This window comes from Nerophis ophidion, linkage group LG05 (assembly GCF_033978795.1).
Source record: "Nerophis ophidion isolate RoL-2023_Sa linkage group LG05, RoL_Noph_v1.0, whole genome shotgun sequence".
In the NCBI taxonomy this organism is placed as follows: Eukaryota; Metazoa; Chordata; class Actinopteri; order Syngnathiformes; family Syngnathidae; genus Nerophis; species Nerophis ophidion.
The window spans coordinates 74766633-74790824 of NC_084615.1; the positions used below are offsets into that span (position 1 = coordinate 74766633).

Consider the following 24192-nt stretch of genomic DNA (forward strand, 5'->3'; position numbering starts at 1 on the left):
GTGAATGTTGTCTGTCTATCTATGTTAGACCCTGTGTTGAGTTGGCAACTTGTCCAGGGTGTACACCGCCTTCCGCCCGAATGCAGCTGAGATAGGCTCCAGCACCCCCTGCGACCCCAAAAGGGACAAGCGGTAGAAAATGTAAGGATGGATAAATTATTGCATGGGGTTATTACAATAGTTTTCTGTTGTCAAGTGCTTTGATTGCCAGTGGGGGCGTGGTTATTTACAGCTGTTGTGTGCGCAGTTGTGCACTTCACTTTCTAAAGTAGATCTTATTGTCACATATGCATGATTGATTGATTGATTGATTGAAACTTTTATTAGTAGATTGCACAGTACAGTACATATTCCGTACTATTGACCACTAAATGGTAACACCGCAATACGTTTTTCAACGTGTTTAAGTCGTGGTTCATATATATACTATCAGCATAATACAGTCATCACACAAGTTAATCATCAGAGTATATACATTGAATTATTTACATTATTTACAATCCGGTGGGTGGGATGAGGAGCTTCGGTTGATATCAGTACTTCAGTCATCAACAATTGCATCAACAGAGAAATGGACATTGAAACAGTGTAGGTGTGACTTAGTAGGATATGTACAGCCAGCAGAGAACATAGTGAGTTCACATTTTTCCTCCAAACACGACGAGTTGAGTTTATACCAAAAAGTTCTATTTTGGTTTCATCTGACCACATGACATTCTCCCAATCCTCTGCTGTATCATCCATGTATCCATTTTGGTATAAACTCAACTCGTCGTGTTTGGAGTAAGAAGAATACTGAGTTGCATCCCAAGAACACCATACCTACTGTGAAGCATGGGGGTGGAAACATCATGCTTTGGGGCTGTTTTTCTGCTAAGGGGACAGGACGATTGATCCGTGTTAAGGAAAGAATGAATGGGGCCATGTATCGTCAGATTTTCAGCCAAAACCTCCTTCCATCAGTGAGAGCTTTGAATGGTTGACCAAATACTTGTTTTCCATCATAATTTACAAATAAATTCTTTAAAATTCCTACAATGTGAATTCCTGGATTTTTTTTCCCACATTCTGTCTCTCACAGTTGAAGTGTACCTATGATGAAAATTACAGACCTCTGTCATCATTTTAAGTGGGAGAACTTGCACAATCGGTGGCTGACTAAATTTTTTTTGCCCCACTGTATACCAAATAATGTATCGTGATATATTTTTTACGTTATCGCTGGAGGCTGCAATATATATCGCAGTATAGATTTTGGGCCAAACCACCCTTTCCTACTGCTCAGGGGGGGGGACATTTTGATTTAATCAATGACATATTATATCATGGCTTCACGGTGGAAGAGGGGTTAGTGCGTCTGCCTCAAAATACGAAGGTCCTGAGTAGTCAGGGTTTAATCCCGGGTTTAGAATCTTTCTGTGTGGAGTTTGCATGTTCTCCCCGTGAATGCGTGGGTTCCCTCCGGGTACTTCGGCTTCCTCCCACCTCCAAAGATGTGCACCTGGGGATAGGTTGATTGGCAACACTAAATTGGCCCTAGTGTGTGAATGTGAGTGTGAATGTTGTCTGTCTATCTGTGTTGGCCCTGCGATGAGGTGGCGACTTGTCCAGGGTGTATCCCGCCTTCCGCCCGATTGTAGCTGACATAGGCGCCAGCGCCCCCCGCGACCCCTAAGGGAATAAGCGGTAGAAAATGGATGGCTATTATATCATCATTTCACCATAATTTAAGTAGATTCATCTTAAGTTATATTAAACTGTGTACATTTTAACATGTTTTCATCCATCTACTACAGTGGTTCTCAAATGGGGGTACGCGTACCCCTGGGGGTACTTGAAGGTATGGCAAGGGGTACGTGAGATTTTTTTTTTTTAATATTCTAAAAATGGCAACAATTCAAAAATCGTTTATCAATCAATTTATAAATATATTCATTGAATAATACTTCAACAAAATATGAATGTAACTTCATAAACTGTGAAAAAAAAACAAAAAAACCAATGCAATATTCAGTGTTGACAGCTAGATTTTTTTTGTGGACATGTTCCATAAATATTGATGTTAAAGATTTCTTTTTTTCAATCAATCAATGTTTATTTATATAGCCCTAAATCACAAATGTCTCAAAGGACTGTACAAACCACTACGACTCCGACATCCTCGGAAGAACCCACATAAGGGCAAGGAAAACTCACACCCAGTGGGATGCCAGTGACAATGATGACTATGAGAAACCTTGGAGAGGACCTCATACGTGGGCAACCCCCCCCCCCCCTCTAGGGGACCGAAAGCAATGCATGTTTAGCGGGTCTAACGTGATACTGTGAAAGTTCAATCCATAGTGGATCCAACACAGCCGCGAGAGTTCAGTTCAAAGCGGATCCAAGACAGCAGCAAGAGTCCCGTCCACAGGAAACCATCCCAAGTGGAGTCGGATCAGCAGCATAGAGATGTCCCCAACCGATACACAGGCGAGCGGTCCATCCTGGGTCCCGACTCTGGACAGCCAGTACTTCATCCATGGTAATTGGACCGGACCCCCTCCACAAGGGAGGGGGGGACAGAGGAGAAAAAGAAAAGAAGCGGCAGATCAACTGGTCTAAAAAGGAGGTCTATTTAAAGGCTAGAGTATACAAGTGAGTTTTAAGGTGAGACTTAAATGCTTCTACTGAGGTAGCATCTCGAACTGTTACCGGGAGGGCATTCCAGAGTACTGGAGCCCGAACGGAAAATGCTCTATAGCCCGCAGACTTTTTTTGGGCTTTAGGAATCACTAATAAGCCGGAGTCCTTTGAACGCAGATTTCTTGCCGGGACATATGGTACAATACAATCGGCAAGATAGGATGGAGCTAGACCGTGTAGTATTTTATACGTAAGTAGTAAAACCTTAAAGTCACATCTTAAGTGCACAGGAAGCCAGTGCAGGTGAGCCAGTACAGGCGTAATGTGATCAAACTTTCTTCTTCTTGTCAAAAGTCTAGCAGCCGCATTTTGTACCAACTGTAATCTTTTAATGCTGGACATGGGGAGACCCGAAAATAATACGTTACAGTAATCGAGACGAGACGTAACAAACGCATGGATAATGATCTCAGCGTCTTTAGTGGACAAAATGGAGCGAATTTTAGCGATATTACGGAGATGAAAGAAGGCCGTTTTAGTAACGCTTTTAATGTGTGACTCAAAGGAGAGAGTTGGGTCGGAGATAATACCCAGATTTTTTACCGAGTCACCTTGTTTGATTATTTGGTTGTTAAATGTTACAGTTGTATTATTAAATAGAGGTCGGTGTCTAGCAGGACCGATAATCAGCATTTCCGTTTTTTTGGCGTTAAGTTGCAAAAAATGTGCGGATATCCATTGTTTAATTTCATTAAGACACGCCTCCAGCTGACTCCAGTCACTTATATGTGTAGAAATTTTATTTATAATTGAATCAAGTTTTTATTTATTTTTATATATATTTTTTCCAAATAGTTCAAGAAAGACCACTACAAATGAGCAATATTTTGCACTGTTATATAATTTAATAAATCAGAAACTGATGACATAGTGCTGTATTTTACTTCTTTATCTCTTTTCAACCAAAAATGCTTTGCTCTAATTGGGCGTATTTGAATTAAAAAAATGTTCACAGGGGGTACATCACTGAAAAAAGTTTGAGAACCACTGATCTACTGTGTCGTTCCTCGGCTGCATGCTTTTTCTCACGAGCTCCACCCTATTGGGGGGTAAATGTGTCTTTTATTCCTGATAGCAGTGACACATCAGCCTGTTTTGTGTCAGACACATTATTCCTGGAGTACAATCTCAAGTGATTGCCAGGCAATGACTCCTGATTGTGCACATTAGTCGTGTTGTCATTATAAATCTTCACAATGTCACCATTTTGTCCCGACACCTAAAGCACAATACTTGATAATCAGCTCCCCATGTCGCTTTGATTCACTGCCTTTCCCACTCCCACGCCCCCACTCTGGCTAGATATGATGTAGTCACCGCTACCAGGGCCCGCCGACGCGTGTGACTTGTGGGGAGGAGGCACTCGGCATCCGTGGCTCCGATGGAACGGACTATCTGTACTAATGAAAGCGAGCGTATGATGAAAAGTGGACTTTCATCAAAGATGCAGATATAACTAACACTAAGAAATTGTCTTTGAAACCATCAAAGCTCCTTGGTCTTGCAGAAAATGACTTAGTGTATGACATGCCTCGAGGTAATAGAGAATAATGTCTCTGCTCTGTCTGTCTTGATGCTTGTGCTTAAGCCATCTTGCGTGAAGCGTCTTGTGCTCATGTCTTATGATGATCTATTTCTGCTCTCTTGTCAAAGAGACCCACACCTAGAGTGGCCTGTCCTGGTTTTGCCTCGAATAAATCAACTTGCTCTTCAAGTTTGAAGTGCTCTGGAAGAGGTTTTTAGAATAGAATAGAAAGTACTTTATTGATCCCTGGGGGACATTCAGCATTAAAGTTCGCTCATAATAAACACTTTGGTATTTTTTATTTGTGAATAATATAAATACCGTCTATTATACAGCATTATTCACAGGTGAATAATATAAATACCATCCATTATACAACATTATTCACACGTGAATAATATTAATACCGTCTATTATACAGCATTATTCACATGTGAATAATATAAATACAGTCTTTTATACAGCATTATTCACATGTGAATAATATTAATACCCTCTAATATACAGCATTATTCACATGTGAATAATATAAATACAGTATTTTATACAGCATTATTCTCATGTGAATAATAATACCGTCTATTATACAGGGTTATTCACATGTGAATAATATACATACAGTCTATTATACAGCCTTATTCACATGTGAATAATATAAATACAGTCTATTATACAGCATTATCCACATGTGAATAATATTAATACCGTCTATTATACAGCATTATTCACGTGTGAATAATGTAAATACAGTCTATTATACAGCATTATTCACACGTGAATAATATTAATACCGTCTATTATACAGCATTATTCACATGTGAATAATATAAATACAGTCTTTTATACAGCATTATTCACATGTGAATAATATAAATACAGTCTTTTATACAGCATTATTCACATGTGAATAATATTAATACCGTCTATTATACAGGGTTATTCACATGTGAATAATATAAATACAGTCTATTATACAGCCTTATTCACATGTGAATAATATAAATACAGTCTATTATACAGCATTATCCACATGTGAATAATATTAATACCGTCTATTATACAGCATTATTCACATGTGAATAATATTAATACAGTCTATTATACAGCATTGTTCACATGTGAATAATATAAATACTGTCTATTATACAGCATTATTCACATGTGAATAATATAAATACTGTCTATTATACAGCATTGTTCACATGTGAATAATATAAATACTGTCTATTATACAGCATTATTCACATGTGAATAATATAAATACAGTCTTTTATACAGCATTATTCACATGTGAATAATATAAATACAGTCTTTTATACAGCATTATTCTCATGTGAATAATATTAATACCGTCTATTATACAGGGTTATTCACATGTGAATAATATAAATACAGTCTATTATACAGCCTTATTCACATGTGAATAATATAAATACAGTCTATTATACAGCATTATCCACATGTGAATAATATTAATACCGTCTATTATACAGCATTATTCACACGTGAATAATATTAATACCGTCTATTATACAGCGTTATTCACATGTGAATAATATAAATACAGTCTATTATACAGCATTATTCACATGTGAATAATATAAATACTGTCTATTATACAGCATTATTCACATGTGAATAATATAAAGCCCGTCTATTATAGAACATTATTCACATGTGAATAATATAAATACAGTGTATTATACAGCATTATTCACATGTGAATAATATAAATACCGTCCATTATGCAGTATTATTCCCATGTGAATAATATTAATACCGTCTATTATACAGCGTTATTCACTTTTAATAATATAAATACAGTCTATTATACAGCATTATTCACATGTGAATAATATAAATACAGTCTATTATACAGCATTATTCACATGTGAATAATATAAATACAGTCTATTATACAGCATTATCCACATGTGAATAATATTAATACAGTCTATCATACAGCATTATTCTCATGTGAATAATATAGATACCGTCCATTATGCAGCATTATCCACATGTGAATAATATTAATACCGTCTATTATACAGCGTTATTCACATTTGATAATATAAATACAGTCTATTATACAGCATTATTCACATGTGAATAATATAAATACAGTCTATTATACAGCATTATTCACATGTGAATAATGTAAATACAGTCTATTATACAGCATTCTTCACATGTGAATAATGTAAATACAGTCTATTATACAGCATTATTCGCCCGAATACAGCTGAGATAGGCTCCAGCACCCCCCGCTAACCCAATAGGGACAAGTGGTAGGAAATGGATGGATGGACGTGTAGAGTAGAAGGTTGTGGCCATAAACTGCAAAAAGTCAGTGTTCCAAAACAGGAAAAAAAATAAAAAAATTAGGGGTATTTTATTTGAACTAAGCAAAATAATCTGCCAATAGAACAAGCAAATTTGGCTTGTCAAAACTTTCCAAAACAAGCAAAATTAGCTAACCTCAATGAACCCAAAAATACCTTAAAAATAAGTATATTCCCACTAATAACAGGTGCACTTTTCTTTGTAGAAAATAAATGAGACCTTTTTGCTCAATATGTTTAAAAATATTCTTAAATTAAGTAAATGCTAGTGCCATTATCTTGACATAATGATAAGCGTCGGCATCATGATTGTTTTTTTCATACTTGAAGTAAGAAATTATTACTTTAAAAAAGTAGTTTTATACTTGTGAGTGTTGATGACACAGCTTTGCAACACTTGATATTCTAGTTTCAAGCATGTTTTACTCAATATAGGTCATACCATATCAGCAACGAGCTGTAATATTTTACTGAGATCATTTAGGGGCCCTGCGATGAGGTGGCGACTTGTCCAGGGCGTACACCGCCTTCCGCCTGATTGTAGCTGAGATAGGCACCAGCGCCCCTCGCAACCCCAAAAGGAATTAGCAGTAGAAAATGGATGGATGAATGGATAATTTAGGACAAAAACCCTTAAAACAAGTAAAACACTATAACATAAAATCTGCTTTGTGACAAGAATTATCTTATCAGACAGAAAATGAGAAAATATCAGCCTTATTTGAGATATTTAATCTTACTTAGATTTCAGTTTTTTCAGTGTACCGATTGAAGCAGTGGATAATGGCTCTCAACTTAGACTGGACGACATCATTGGGAAGACTCTGCAAGATGTACCCGAGTACTATTCTGAATTTACCAGCTTAATGGGAGCACAAGTGCTGAAAGATAAAACCATCCCAGTGAAAGTGGACATAGTAAGGGACTGAATTGTTATGTTCTTATTTTGTTAAAGTTAAAGTACCACTGATAGTCACACACACACTAGATGTGGTGAAATTCCCCTCTGCATTTGACCTATCCCCTTGTTCCACCCACTGGGAGGTGAGGGGAGCAGTGAGCAGCAGCGGTGGCCGCGCTCGGGAATCATTTTGGTGATATAACCCCCAATTCCAACCCCTGATGCAGGGAGGTAATGGGTCCCATTTTTATAGTCTTTGGTATGACTCGGCCGGGGTTTGAACTCAGGACCTACCGATCTCAGGGCGGACTCTCTACCCACTAGGCCACTAAATGATGAAACATTTAGCACTAGTGCTACAACGCTGCAAGAACAACTGGATCATTTGTGCCAAAATAGTCACTGGTGGCTTCACTAATGAAGTCTGCTGGGATTAGATACAGTTTTTCCTGGACTATAGAGTTCACCGGTATACAAATATAGAGTGCAGTGTATAGAAAGTATAGAGACTGTAGAGTGCATCGGTATACCCGCTAAATTGGGTTGTGAAATTAGTTATTTTGAATAAAAAATTAATTTACATACCTAAATTGTTTTCAAACAGTGCCTATAACATGGCAGTAAAATGGCTAATAGAACAAAACAAAAGTCATCATCATGGACCTACTAGCTGCGGAAGCTAGCTCTCCAATCCGCTAGACAGACTCAATAACTCCACGGTGGCGTTTTGGTGAATTTACTGAGAAATTTGTGAAACTAAAACAATACAAAAAAATGCCATTGTAAGTTAATAATACTAACACAGGCACTCGTAAACATGTTAGCATATTAGCTAATGCTAACAATGCCAGCTTGATTACATTACAATAGAACGTACAGACATGCATGAAAACACTACTATCAAACATGTGACGGTTTAGTGCCAATAAGTATGAATCGTTTTAGTTACATTGTAAAACTTACACATGTTGTTTGGCGTGAGGCCGACTAAGATACAGAACGTTAATTGTACTTCCGGTTCTTGGCGCTAAACAAAAGGAAATACTGTCGACGTTCAACTCGCATCAAACAAGGAAACTCATCCAAAATATGGCACCAAACAATAACCCACCTCTTCAGTCTCTGTGGGTGTTTTAGGAAAACTATTTGTCCACAAAACATTAACATTAACGGAGGGAAATCCATTAATTTTATAAGCCACAGGGTTCAAAGCGAAGGGAAAAGTAGTGGCTTATAGTCCAAACAATACGGTAAGTTTATTGTGAAAGTATTACATGTTATTGTACATTTTATTTTACTTGATTTTATTTATAAAGCACATTTAAAATTTAAGTTAAAAGATAATACGAGGACCGAGCAAGCAACACAACACAAACAGAACATGATAAAAAATAAATAAATAAAACATAAAAACAGGTTCACAGCAGGTGTAAAATGGGGCGCCATTGCAGGACGGATATCACTTAGTGTTAAAAGCCAAGGAGTAAAAGTATGCTTTTAAGAGAGATTTAAAAACAGGAAGAGAGGAGGCTTGTCTAAATGTTCCTACATGCTTACAGCCTGTCTAGAAAATGTTATTGGAGGTTTTTTTAGAGGGCTATACAGAAAAAATATGTATGGGTAAATCTACCTCTTACCTGTATCGTTAGCCGCTTGGTACTCACCATTTTTGACTATTTAGAACGCAAGGAAAAAGGACAGACTTGTTTTCCTGGCTCACATAGGGATTGTGGATGATGTGCGAAATAAATAAAAAATGTAATTTTTTTTTAGCAATTCCTCAAGGAATAATTGATGATAATCATCTAAAGGCCTTAATAGCATCCACATTGGTGTCATATTAATGTTTTGGGGGCTAACTTCTGAAGATAATTTAGTGTGTCATCTAATTGCTTTTACTGCACGTCCTGAAGAGTCACACCGATTCACTTAAGAGTCAAATGTTCTATTACTGTTACTCATCCGGATTATCATCTGGATCAGGGGTAGGGAACCTATGGCTAGCGAGCCAGATGTGGCTCTTTTGATGACAGCATCTGGCTCTCGGATAACTCTGAGCTGACACTGCTTAACACAATAAGTAATGAATAATTCCACTTTAGTGTTAAAAATAACGTGAAAAAATATAAAAATGCTCATGCATTTGAATCCATCCATCCTTTTCCTACCGCACCTGTTCAAGAAGTTGCCTTAAGGGTAAGAAATAATTTATTTATTACTGGTTAGTGTAGGGCTAGCCCTCTTGGGGGTTCTTCAACAAGGCCCAGGTGGACCATTTACACACCTGTCGCTGATTTCGAGGCCAGTCCTCGCAACACCCCGCTTCGCTGCAGACCCGCAGGCCACGCCACCTCCTAAATTAGCTTCAGAATAACAACGTTATTACAAAGAATTAGAGACCTATTATACTTTAGAAATGTTGATCTTAATTAAAAATGCACACTTTTAGTTGTGTTCAGTGTTAAAAATATATTATATGGCTCTTACGTAAATACATTTTAAAATATTTGGCTTCTTGACTCTCTTAGCCAAAAAGGTTCCCGACCCCTGATCTGGATTATAATTTCTTTGTAATCTAGAGGGAAATAAGAAGTCATAGTACACTGTCAAATAGTCATTATCACTATTGGCGTCATCACACTGTGTGTGTCTTTTTACGCATTGGAATCAGAAATTGACGTGCATTTCTGGATTTTTCCTTATTTTTTTTTACCAACCCTGCCTTCTCCAGGTCAACGCTTTACTTGGTTTTTTTTGTTGTTAGTTTTTTTTTTAATCAATTATCGGTTTTAGCTAGTGTTTTGTTTATATTTGCAGAGTCAAGTTTCCGTCCCTGTTTATCGCATTTTTATTGGTCGACTTCAAAGTAATGAACTTTCCGGTACAATTTCCTTTTTACACATGCATAAAAATTATTTTCTGTTGTAACGTAGACTACGTTGTGGTTTGTTTTCCGAGATGCAAATGAACTAGACCGGACATGGCGTGAAGGTACATACATGGTTTTTAATTTTTACTATAATAAGTGTACAAACAAAAGGCGCTCGCAGCAAAGGCAGACAATTTAACGCTGGAAACAAAACTAGCACTTTGACATAAACTATGGGCAAGAAACAAAAGACACTAACTGTGGCATTAATAAACAAAAACTTACTTGCGGTGGCGTGAGTAGGGCAGCATGGACGAAGAAATTGAATGAAACAAGCAGCGTGAACTAATCATGAAACAGAGTGGTCATAAACAAGGGTGATGACGCCAGAACGACCAACTGAAAAACCAGGCTTAAATAGTGATATGATTAACAACAGGTGCGTGAGTTCAAACAAATGAGGCAGGAGAAACTAATGTGTTGTCATGGAAACTAAAACAAACCAGGGTGCGAGAAAAACAGGAACTAATGGAGTCAAAAACAAACAGAACATGATCACAAGACATGACGGTTTTCTAGTGTATTATTTTCTTTTAATGAATGAATGACAACCTTTTTCCAAAACGCAATATAAAATGTGTGATATAACAGGATAATACATACATATATCAATTGATTTGAAAACGGTTACAAGAAGTGGGACCCCAAAAATTTACTGTAGGACCCCATTTTTATGACTTGATGGACCCCACTTTGAAAATTCCTAGCGCCAACACTGATTATGGTCTGCGACGGTAAAGCACTTAACTATTTATAACTAGCAAAAACCCCTGATCATGTGTTGCTTTGCTACAATTTAATGACCAGACAATGTATTTCCCCCCCAAAACGAGTACTTCTGTGTATTGTACTTTGTTTACTGTACATCGCCATGATCTTTAATTTGTAAACCTATCTATGTTAGTTTTTTTCTGCCGCTGTTCGTATTCAAAATGGTGACTTTAAAATCAATTAGACAATTACACATTAAAACATTGTGGAGAGCAATAGAGGACACTCAATACAAAAAAAACACACAAGAAAGGAGAGTTTTGCCTTGGGAACAGTTTGTCAACTCTTGGTTTAACAGACTTGACTTAAAAAAACCCCTCCATTGTCACAATGTTGGTTACCATGAATCGATTAACGTGGATCCCGACTTACACAAGTTGAAAAACGTATTCAGGTGTTACCATTTAGTGATTTGTCCAGAGTGTACACCGCCTTCCGCCAGATTGTAGCTGAGATAGGCACCAGCACCCCCCCGGTAGGAAATGGATGGATGAATGTACGGAATATGTACTGTACTGTGCAATCTACTAATGAAAGTTTCAATCAATCAATCAAAGCGGGCTACTTTCTGTTTCACAAAGAATAAAAGAGAAAATCAATTCCTCATTTTTCGTCTTTATGCAGATTTACTAAAAAATTCAATGGTCTTTTGCTTTGCAAAATTCTCACAGAAAGCAATGGCAATAAACAATTAATCCCGCCCTCTAGCCCCATTTTTCACTGCTCTTAAAAGCTGACCTGCACCGACACCAATTTTTGGTGAACCGGAGCTGTCTGTGAAATGAAGTGAATTATATTTACATAGCGCTTTTTCTCCAGAGACTCCAAACTCTTTACAGTGTAAAACCCATTATGTACATGTTTAAGGTACATTTACACCAGTGTGGGTTCCACTGGGAGCAAGGGGGGTGAAGTGTCTAGCCCAAGGACACGACTGAACTGACTAGGAGAGACCTGGGCAAATTAAGGTTTTCAATCTGGCCCGCCGGACATTCCCAAATAATTGTTTTAGATCTTTAAGATGGAAACTGTAGCTGCTATTATGATGTGCAGTGATGTATTCAAATGACCGTAAGTCTTGAACTATACAAAGTATTTTAATGGTTGGAATATGTGCTTTTGCATGATATAATAGTTACTAGGGGTGTGGGGAAAAATCGATTCGAATTTGAATCACAGTTCTCACTTTGTGCGATTCGGAATCGATTCTCATTTTAAGATAAATCGATTATTTTTTTTTTTTTTTTATCATCCATCCATCCATCTTCTTCCGCTTATCCGAGGTCGGGTCGCGGGGGCAGCAGCCTAAGCAGGGAAGCCCAGACTTCCCTTTCCCCAGCCACTTCGTCTAGCTCTTCCCGAGGCGTTCCAAGGCCAGTCTTCCCAACGTGTCCTGGGTCTTCCCCATGGCCTCCTACCGGTTGGACGTGCCCTAAACACCTCCCTAGGGAGGCGTTCGGGTGGCATCCTGACCAGATGCCCGAACCACCTCATCTGGCTCCTCTCGATGTGGAGGAGCAGCGGCTTTACTTTGAGTTCCTCCCGGATGGCAGAGCTTCTCACCCTATCTCTAAGGGAGAGCCCCGCCACACGGCGGAGGAAACTCATTTCGGCCGCTTGTACCCGTGATCTTATCCTTTCGGTCATGACCCAAAGCTCATGACCATAGGTGAGGATGGGAACGTAGATCGACCGGTAAATTGAGAGCTTTGCCTTCCGGCTCAGCTCCTTCTTCACCACAACGGATCGGTACAACGTCCGCATTACTGAAGACGCCGCACCGATCCGCCTGTCGATATCACGATCCACTCTTCCCTCATTCGTGAACAAGACTCCTAGGTACTTGAACTCCTCCACTTGGGGCAGGGTCTCCTCCCCAACCCGGAGATGGCATTCCACCCTTTTCCGGGCGAGAACCACGGACTCGGACTTGGAGGTGCTGATTCTCATTCCGGTCGCTTCACACTCGGCTGCAAACCGATCCAGTGAGAGCTGAAGATCCCGGTCAGATGAAGCCATCAGGACCACATCATCTGCAAAAAGCAGAGACCTAATCCTGCGGCCACCAAACCGGAACGCCTTGACTGCGCCTAGAAATTCTGTCCATAAAAGTTATGAACAGAATCGGTGACAAAGGACAGCCTTGGTGGAGTCCAACCCTCACTGGAAATGTGTTCGACTTACTGCCGGCAATGCGGACCAAGCTCTGGCACTGATCGTACAGGGAGCGGACCGTCATGGACCCAGATTTCCCTCGCCCAGACGCGGGTCACTGGGGCCCCCTTCTGGAGCCAGGCCCGGAGGTGGGGCACGATGGCGAGCGCCTGGTGGCCGGGCCTGTTCCCATGGGGCCCGGCAGGGCACAGCCCGAAGAGGCAACGTGGGTCACCCCTCCAATGGGCTCACCACCCATAGCAGGGGCCATAGAGGTCGGGTGCAATGTGAGCTGGTCGGCAGCCGAAGGCAGGGCACTTGGCGGTCCGATCCTCGGCTACAGAAGCTAGCTCTTGGGACGTGGAACGTCACCTCACTGGGGGGGAAAGAGCCTGAGCTAGTGCGCGAAGTGGAGAAGTTCCGGCTGGATATAGTCGGACTCACTTCGACGCACAGCAAGGGCTCTGGAACCACTTCTCTCTCCAACAAAACAATACACAGCAATACCATAACAATGCAATCCAATTCCAAAACCAAACCTGACCCAGCAACACTCAGAACTGCCATAAACAGAGCAATTGAGAGGAGACACAAACACGACACAGAACAAACCAAAAGTAGTGAAACAAAAATGAATATTATCAACAACAGTATCAATATTAGTTATAATTCCAGCATAGCAGTGATTAAAAATCCCTCATAGAAATGATCATTAAACATTTATAAAAAAAATCAAAGTCTCATAAGCTTGACAACACACTGTGTCCAATATTTTCACAAAGATAAAATAAGTCATATTTTTGGTTCGTTTAATAGTTAAAACAAATTTACATTATTGCAATCAGTTGATAAAACATTGTCCTTTACAATTATAAAAGCTTTTTTTTTAAAAATCACCTACTCTGCTAACATGTCAGCAGACTGGGGTAGATCCTGCTAAAATCCCATGTTTTGAATGAATAGAGAATCGTTTTGATTGGAAACATATCGTTTTTGAATCGAGAATCGCATTGAATCGAAAAAAATCGATTTATAATAGAAACGCGACCCCGAGAATCGATATGGAATCGAATCGTGGGACACCCAAAGATTCGCAGCCCTACTAGTTACTATGGTAATCTAGGTCACAGCAGCTCAGACGAGGCACCAAGCAGTGTGGGTGGGGAGCGTTTCCACAGAGCGTTTCCAGAGAGGCCAGCCTGAAATGCGGGTTTCAGGGACGGATGCGGTTGGAGATTTTTACAACAAAGTTGTAAATCTAAGTGATATATCAGACTGTACACAGCAAAAACTGAAATCTAAGTAAGATTAAATATCTCAAATAAGGGTGATATTTGCTTATTTTCTTTCTGATAAAATAGTTCTTCTCACTAAGCAGATTTTATGTTAGAGTGTTTTACTTGTTTGAAGGGATTTGGTCCTAAATGATCTCAGTAAGATAATACAGCTTGTTGCTGGGATTTGATGACCTATATTGAGTAAAAAATGCTTGAAACTAGAATATCAACTGTTGCAAAGCTGTCGTCAAGACTCCCAAATATCAATCAATCAATGTTTACTTATATAGCCCTAAATCACTAGTGTCTCAAAGGGCTGCACAAACCACTACGACATCCTCGGTAGGCCCACATAAGGGCAAGGAAAACTCACACCCAGTGGGACGTCGGTGACAATGATGACTATGAGAAACCTTGGAGAGGAGGAAAGCAATGGATGTCGAGCGGGTCTAACATGATACTGTGAAAGTTCAATCCATAATGGATCCAACACAGTCGCGAGAGTCCAGTCCAAAGTGGATCCAACACAGCAGCGAGAGTCCCGCTCACAGCGGAGCCAGCAGGAAACCATCCCAAGCGGAGGCGGATCAGCAGCGCAGAGATGTCCCCAGCCGATACACAGGCAAGCAGTATACGGCCAACGGATCGGACCGGACCCCCTCCACAAGGGAGAGTGGGACATAGGAGAAAAAGAAAAGAAACGGCAGATCAACTGGTCTAAAAAGGGAGTCTATTTAAAGGCTAGAGTAAATATCAATCAATCAATGTTTACTTATATAGCCCTAAATCACTAGTGTCTCAAAGGGCTGCACAAACCACTACGACATCCTCGGTAGGCCCACATAAGAGCAAGGAAAACTCAAACTACTTTTTAAAGTAATAATTACTTATTTCAAGCATGAAAAAAAAAATTATGACTTTGACACAATTGTGTCTCATAATTAAAACAGATGACAACCAAATGGACTTTTCTGGTCTATTTTCAAAGAAACAATAGAAAATACGCACTCATACAGTAGCACGGTTGTTATTAGTGAGAATATACTTATTTTAAGGTATTTTTGGGTTCATTGAGGTTAGCTAATTTGACTTGTTTTGGAAAGTTTTGACAAGCCAAATTGTATTGTTCTATTGGCAGATAATTTTGCTTAATTCAAATACAATACCCCTCATTTTTATACTTGTTTTTGAACACTGACTTTTTGCAATGTAGGTGGGGGTTTTTTTTTTACCCTTTGCGTTCATATTTTGCTGTGTTTGTTGCGTTTCCCTTGATTTTAAAATACATCGATCGAAAGGGGGTGTGACATTCATATTTTCTCAATATTTCGCGTTTTATCGTTCATAGAAAAAAATACAATTTCCTTCCGTTTTTTAAGGCGGTCTGTCACAACGTTTTCAGCATTCAATCAGACATTATTGTTAGGTTTTGTATTAGTGTTCCGAAAAATAAATATACCAGCCCCCAGACACATTTTCTTCTCTAAATTTGGCCCCCCCGAGTCAAAATAATTGCCCAGGCCTGGACTAGGATGACACAAGGTGGGTTCAAACCAGATGCTCTACCACCTCTCACCAATCTGTGATAAAAATGTTGAGATCACAATGCATGGTTCAGGTTTAGATCGACTTCTGCGACCCTGTTATTGTTGAAACTTGAAAGCAAATGTGGCAAATATTTCATACGTCTAATCCTGGATTATGTGAAGCTGTGTGAACACACGCGATTATTGCAATGTTCTGCCTTGCTGGACTCTGTGAAATGCACAGATGATTACATTCAGGGTCCGTTGTTAAAATTCTCATGCTCCAATGTTGCGATGAAAAGGTGTTATGTCTTACACGCTTGGCAGAGGCAAACATTCCTCAAAGCGGTTTTAATTATAATGTCAAGCCAGCAGATAAACTATCAACTTTTTGCCTATTTGGTGAATGATGGCATGGCAGAGACTTTCAAATGCAATTTGTAGCAACGTCTATTTGCTCGATTTAATGCCTCGTTATTGTATCTTGAGTCTTGGGGCTGCTTTGTTTGAATGTTGGACTCATAAATAATGCTCAACTATCCTCCTCAGCTATGTTTGATACCATATCACATGACACCAATCTTGCTTGTTTGAGTTGTAACTCTTGTTAATTTCATTTAACGCCCATTGGGGTTCGGCCTTTGAATAGTGGGCATCCTCACTGGTTTGTGGGGAAGACAAGAATTGGTCCATTGAGTGTTTGTTGATGCTGCTGGCCAAGGAGGCCTCCACCCCGTTGCACATAAAATACATCAACACCAGCACGTGGAAGCTGAACTCTCTACTTTCCATCTCGTGTGACTAAATTAGCATTATGAGCGTGACTCCAAAGGGTGTTCATTCCAACTAATATTTGGAACTCACGTTATGCATTTTTTTCTTCTTACTGCTTCAGTTCATTTATTGGAAATATTAAGTTCTTCAAAATTCAAAACACAACATATAAGGAATTCATTGTTTGATAGTAAGGAGGATAAAAAATGACATTTTGACTAGAGATAGCCAAATTAAGTTGCATTTTCGGGGAAAAATCTTTGGTGAATTACCTTCACCCACTGAGCAATACTGCCGAAAAAAAATATTGTGATGCCGGAAGCAGAAAGCACACGCTTGTTTGAAGATGAGGCAACGTGTCAACATTTCTGATTATGTGTACATCACGGCAGGAAAGGAAAGTTCTGCCAATAGTGTCGACTCTGCCTTTGGTGCCATTCAGTATCTGGCCTATACATATATATACTTTTAATTATTACTGTTAAAAAAAAAAAAAAAAAAAAAAAAAAAAAATTAAAAAAAAAAAAAAATTGGCCCTAGTGTGTGAATGTGAGTGTGAATGTTGTCTGTCTATCTGTGTTGGCCCTGCGATGAGGTGGCGACTTGTCCAGGGTGTACCCCGCCTTCCGCCCGATTGTAGCTGAGATAGGTGCCAGCGCCCCCCGCGACCCCGAACGGGAATAAGCGGCAGAAAATGGATGGATGGATGGATGTTGTAAAACAATTGGTAAATATTTGTTTTTATAATGTTGTCTTTGTTTTAATCTTTGTATGATCAATACTAATTTGTGCAATGGCTTGATTTTAGTGAGATTAGTACATAGTCACAGTCATAAATACAACGGTAATACAAACTGGCATTATCATTTTTTTCGGTTTCGGACAATAATTTTTATTTAGGTGCATCCCTAGATTTGATCTTAAGTGAAGTGAAGTGAATTATATTTATATAGCGCTTTTCTCTAGTGACTCAAAGCGCTTTACATAGTGAAACCCAATATCTAAGTTAGATTTAAACCAGTGTGGGTGGCACTGGGAGCAGGTGGGTAAAGTGTCTTGCCCAAGGACACAACGGCAGTGACTAGGATGTCAGAAGCGGGAATCGAACCTGCAGCCCTCAAGTTGCTGGCAAGTAAATGACCTGAGGTAAATCAATGATAACTTATTTACCAATTCTTATCTTTCAGCACTGTTTTACAAATACACAGCACATATGTTATAGTTTATTTTTTGTAATTAATTGTACTGTAAAAACCAATACAAGAAATAAAATTCAAAAGAATCTGCAAATACATATTCAACAAAATAACAAAATTAAATTATATTAAATTTAATTTATTTATATTAATTATAATAATATATATATATATATATATACATATATATACATATATATATATATATATATATATATATATATACTGTATATACTATACACACATATATATATATATAATATAATGTGCATGTTAAAATTAAATTTGTACTGTACAAACCAATATAAAAAATACAATTCAAAATAATCTGCAAATAAATATTCAACAAAAGAACAAAATTAAATTATAATGAAATATATTTATTTATATTAATTATAATATAATATATATATATATATATATATATATATATATATATATATATATACATACACTGTATATACAATACACACACACACACACACACATATATATAAAATATCATGTGCATGTTCAAATTAAACAGAAATCCTAATATATAACATCCATCCATCCATCCATTTCCTACCGCTTATTCCCTTTGGGGTTGCGGGGTGCGCTGGTGCTTATCTCAGCTACAATCGGGCGGGAGGCGAGGTACACCCTGGACAAGACAACATTCACACTCACATTCACACACTAGGGCCAATTTAGTGTTGCCAGTCAACCTATCCCATATAAATAAATATTCATAAAATATAGATTACACACTCAAATGTTGAATGTATATGAAATCAGTACAATGTATTAATTGTAATGATCAATGTCAATTTTTCATTAGCACAAAAGCACATTTTGTTGACTTGGATGCTTAAAGGGGAACATTATCACAATTTCAAAAGGGTTAAAAACGATAAAAATCAGTTCCCAGTGGCTTGTTGTATTTTTTGAAGTTTTTTTCTAAATTTTACCAGTCTCGGAATATCCCTAAAAAAAGCTTTAAAGTGCTTGATTTTCGCTATTTGCGATGCCACTATCCATTTCCCTGTGACGTCATACAGTGCTGCCAATTTAAACAAACAATGGCGAATAGCACAGCAAGATATAGCGACATTAGCTCGGATTCAGACTCGGATTTCAGCGGCTTAAGCGATTAAACAGATTACGCATGTATTGAAACAGATGGTTGGAGTATGAAAGTACTGAAGAAGAAACTGAAGCTATTGAGCGAATAGCTATTGACGCTATTCATAGACATAGCATGGCCGAATAGCTGCGTTAGCATCGCCGGTAAAATGTGCGGACCAAACGATCAGGACTTTCTCATCTTGTGACACTGGAGCAACTTAAATCCTTCGATTATTAAGTGTTTTTTTCGCATTAAATGTGGGTGGAAGGAAACGTAATATAGTTGCAAATGCATCTGCAGGTTATCCATACATCTCTGTGCCATGTCTGCTTTAGCACCGCTGGTAAATAGCATGTTAGCATCGATTAGCGTAGCATGTTAGCATCAATTAGCTGGCAGTCAACATCAACAAAACTCACCTTTGTGATTTCGTTTACTTTATCGTTGCAAATGCATCTGCAGGTTATACATACATCTCCGTGCCATGTCTGCTTTAGCACCGCCGGTAAATAGCATGTTAGCGTCGATTAGCCAAGCATGTTAGCATCGATTAGCTGGCAGTCACGCCGCAACCAAATATGTCTGATTAGCACATAAGTCCACATCAACAAAACTCACCTTTGTGATTTCGTTGACTTTATCGTTGAAAATGCATCTGCAGGTTATCCATACATCTCTGTGCCATGTCTGTCATCGCCGGTAAAATGTGGAGACACTTTGGTACATTCAATGGGGGTCTGGTGGCAGACACTTTCGCATCTTCGGTGCAACTGTTAGTGTTGTTACACCCTCCGACAACACACCGACGAGGCATGATGTCTCCAAGGTTCTAAAAAATAGTCGAAAAAACGGGAAATAACAGAGCTGAGACCCAATGTTTACAATGTGTTGAAAATGAAAATGGCGGCTGTATTACCTCGGCGACGTCACATTCTGACGTCATCGCCTCCAGAGCGATAAACAGAAAGGCGTTTAATTTGCCAAAATTCACCCATTTAGAGTTCGGAAATTGGTTAAAAAAACATATGGTCTTTTTTCTGCACCATCAAGGTATATATTGACGCTTACATAGGTCTGGTGATAATGTTCCCCTTTAATGTTGTTTGTTTCTGCTGAATAAATGTGTCATGTGGTTGCTATAAAACAACAAGGTTGTTGAGAGGAGCTCAGAGGTCTGTAGTGTCAGTGTGGGAAAGGAAGCGTCTAAGACTGAAGGCTCTTTTACATAACTGACCTCTGCCCTCTCAACCAACTGCCATGGACTGCTTGCATACAAGTTATTGGGTGCTGATATGTTTGCCTCTTGTTCCACCAGCTGTTATCGCTTGGATCGCTATGTTAAACTCAAACATGTTGCATTAAATTGTGTTTGTTGAAGCAAAACGTTTAAAAGTTATGTTTTTCTTGGGTTTTTGTTTTTCGTGTACAGATGCGACTCTGCAACCCCGCCCTGTGGCAAGCAGGCAGTACTACACCTTGCCTAACAATGGCTCTGGAGTCGAGAGAAGATCCGCACCGTCCGTTAGCATCGGTATGGAGTCGCCCCGCTTTCACCCCAACGCTAAGGGCAAAAATATCAGGCTGGACGGGCAGCTTCGCCGCGCCATCCGCAAAAACAGCTTCTGCAATGGCATCACCTTCAGCCATAGGCCCGTCCATCTCTACGAGAAGGTTTGTTTTCCTCTAACATTCACCATTTTGGAACAGTTGAAATAAGTTACTTGACTATCGTCATGATTTCAGGTGCGGCTTCGTCTCAGTGCTGTGCACACGGGCTGGAGCGGAGCTCTACGCTTCGGTTTCACCAGTCTGGACCCCAACGAGTTGATGGCAACAGACATCCCCAAGTACGCCTGCCCAGATCTGGTGACAAGGCCGGGATACTGGGCCAAGGCACTGCCTGAGCGACTTGCCCTGAAAGACAACGTGCTGGCGTTCTGGGCAGATCGCCACGGAAGGGTGTTCTACAGTATCAATGACGGAGAGCCGATCCTCTTCCACTGTGGGCTGAGCATCGGTTGCCCGCTCTGGGCCATCATCGATATCTATGGCATCACCCAGGAGGTCACACTGCTCGGTAAATATCACTTTTGTCTGCTAACTTCGACAGTCGGGATACCGAACAGTAATAATTTACACAATGAGGTCTAATACAAGAGTTGTATCAGACAGAAAAATAAGGATGTTCAGTTTTGTCCCTCGTCCAAGATTTCTCGTTGTTCCCATTGGGTTGAGTTTTTTCTCGCCTGATGTGGGATCTGAGCCGAGGTTGTCATTGTGGCTTGTGCAGCCCTTTGAAGCATTTGGAATTCAGGGCAATATAAGTAAACTTTGAGTGATTGATTGATTTATGGATATGTTGTCAATAAAAGAATAATAATTTTCTGGGGTCAACATGTTGAATTAATATTACCAGTGATTATTTCTTAACATGAAGCTTATTAATCATAAGTTCCTGATATTATCTTATGCGAGGGTTATTTTTATTTACTAGCTTTTAAATAGACATGATTCATCCATGTAAACAACATCTAGTGTTTAAGTTTGCGATAGTATTATTCTAAATTTTGAAGCCAATATGTCACTTTTACCGTAAATGGATATCGGCTCCAAATATTAGTTATCAGCCTCCTTCAATACTAATAATCGGTATATCTGCCTTGAAAAAAACAGTTTCGGTCGATCTCTATAGTTTTAATAACCCATAAACTTCTTAATTTTGAACAGGAAAATGACACTTATATCACTGGAATCGTCTTTGCAAAACCTGTCTGATAATACTGGTTTAATGTAAATCAATTAATGTTTGAAATTGCAAATATGAAGAGTTCATACGCAAAAACCGATAAACGCCATTTTGATAAAGTTTAGCCCAGCCTCGGTAATATATAGTCCGCCACTTCTATTGTGGTATACCAAAATCAATTTGTTTGCAAATGCGGACAAATGCCGCTTTTAACGTCATTTAGTTCAGCAATTTATTGCAAGAGCCGATAAGCGCCATGGATCATCTACCACAAAAGCCGATATATCCGTTTGCCTAACCAGCGCTGCAGTACGGGATCACGTGACAAACAAAATGGGGTCGCGCACGGACTCACTCAGTGTTGTTATCCACGCATGAATAATTTGGAAGCTTCTCCTGTGAACAAAACTGTTAAGCCAGCGAAAAAAACTGACCTGTTGAAGTTATTATTTGATGTTGGCGCTAGCACGCGTGTCCGTGAGTTTTACACCGCTGCGTTAAACGATGTTGTCGAGCATGGAGCTAATGTCGATAGCGATGATGAGTGAGCTGTTATCTGCACAGGAGAGTTTTTGATAGGCAAACCAGGTTGAGCATTTGTGGTTGTTTTATTAATAAAACATTGTCTTAATTGCAACACTGTTTTTTGTTTTTTCATTTTGTGCTGAAAAGCACAAGGTAAATATGTGAGGTCACAGTTCCAAAAAAGCATGTCCGGTTAGCAAGTACGAAAAAACAATGTTCGCAGGGACAGCTAGATTTATACGTACCAAGGGATCCAAACTGTTAAATAATGAAGTAAATAAATGTGAAAAGTTGTTACGTTGAAATGTGGCTTTCGATACATTTCACGTTCTGTTTTTCTCTCTATCTTTATCTTGAGTATTATGCGAAATAACGACCGCAAAGAAAACGATTTTGGAGATATCTGTTTTTGCGACATATGATAATTTGGATATATCTGCTTTTGACGTAAAACCACATCAAACACTCTTACTTGAAAGCCATTCATTACATCAGCATTTCTTAAAAGTTTAGGCTTTCATGACTTGCTTATGTTGATATTAAATAAACCATTGTACGCTTGTACATGTACCGGCAACACCAGCAGGCAGAAAATCGTTAATATACAGAATCGGTCAAAATGGATTTATCTGCTTTTGCATATGAACTCTTCATATATAGATATACCCTGCATGCATTAACCTAACTCGAATTGGAAAAAGTATACATGTTTTTGCCATTTATTTTGCTCCCGTACAAAGTTCATTTTCGTCCCCGTCTAAGGTTTGTCGTTGTTCCCATTGGGTTGAGTTTTTTCTTGCCTGATGTGGGATCTGAGCCGAGGTTGTCATTGTGGCTCATGCAGCCCTTTGAAGCATTTGGAATTAAGGGCAATATAAGTAAACTTTGAGTGATTGATTGATTTATGGATATGCTGTCAATAAATTAATAATAATTTTCTGGGGTCAACATGTTGAATTAATATTACCAGGGATTATTTCTTAACATGAAGCTTATTAATCATAAGTTCCTGATATTATCTTATGCAAGAGGGTTGTATTATTCTAAATTTTGAAGCCAATATGTCACTTTTACTGTAAATGAATATCGGCTCCAAATATTAGTTATCAGCCTCCTTCAATACTAATAATCGGTATTTCTGCCTTGAAAAAAACAGTTTTGGTCGATGTCTATAGTTTTAATAACCCATAAACTTCTTAATTTTGAACAGGAAAATTACACTTTTATCACTGGAATCGTCTTTGCAAAACCTGTCTGATAATACTGGTTTAATGTAAATCAATTAATGTTTGAAATTGTAAATATATACATATACCCTGCATGCATTAGCCAATCTCGATTTGGAAAAAGTATGCATGTTTTTGTCATTTATTTTGTTCCCGTACAAAGTTTGTCGTTGTTCCCATTGGGTTGAGTTTTTTCTCGCCTGATGTGGGATCTGAGCCGAGGTTGTCATTGTGGCTTGTGCAGCCCTTTGAGGCATTTGGAATTAAGGGCAATATAAGTAAACTTTGAGTGATTGATTGATTCATGGATATGTTGTCAATAAATTAATAATAATTTTCTGGGGTCAACATGTTGAATTAATATTACCAGTGATTATTTCTTAACATGAAGCTTATTAATCATAAGTTCCTGATATTATCTTATGTGAGGGTTGTTTTTATTTACTAGCTTTTAAATAGACATGATTCATCCATGTAAACAACATCTAGTGTTTAAGTTTGCGATAG

At 38.8% G+C, this 24192-nt stretch overlaps 1 protein-coding gene across 2 annotated transcripts in view; it reads left to right on the top strand.

Annotated features, from left to right (window-relative positions):
* neurl1b (neuralized E3 ubiquitin protein ligase 1B) overlaps positions 1-24192 on the top strand; it is a 160124-nt gene that overhangs the window by 106259 nt on the left and 29673 nt on the right. For both annotated transcript variants that reach the window (XM_061901979.1, XM_061901980.1), the window contains exons 2-3: positions 20618-20859; positions 20932-21265. In XM_061901979.1, the coding sequence (XP_061757963.1) occupies positions 20618-20859; positions 20932-21265 (576 nt within the window). The remainder of the gene's footprint in view (positions 1-20617; positions 20860-20931; positions 21266-24192) is intronic.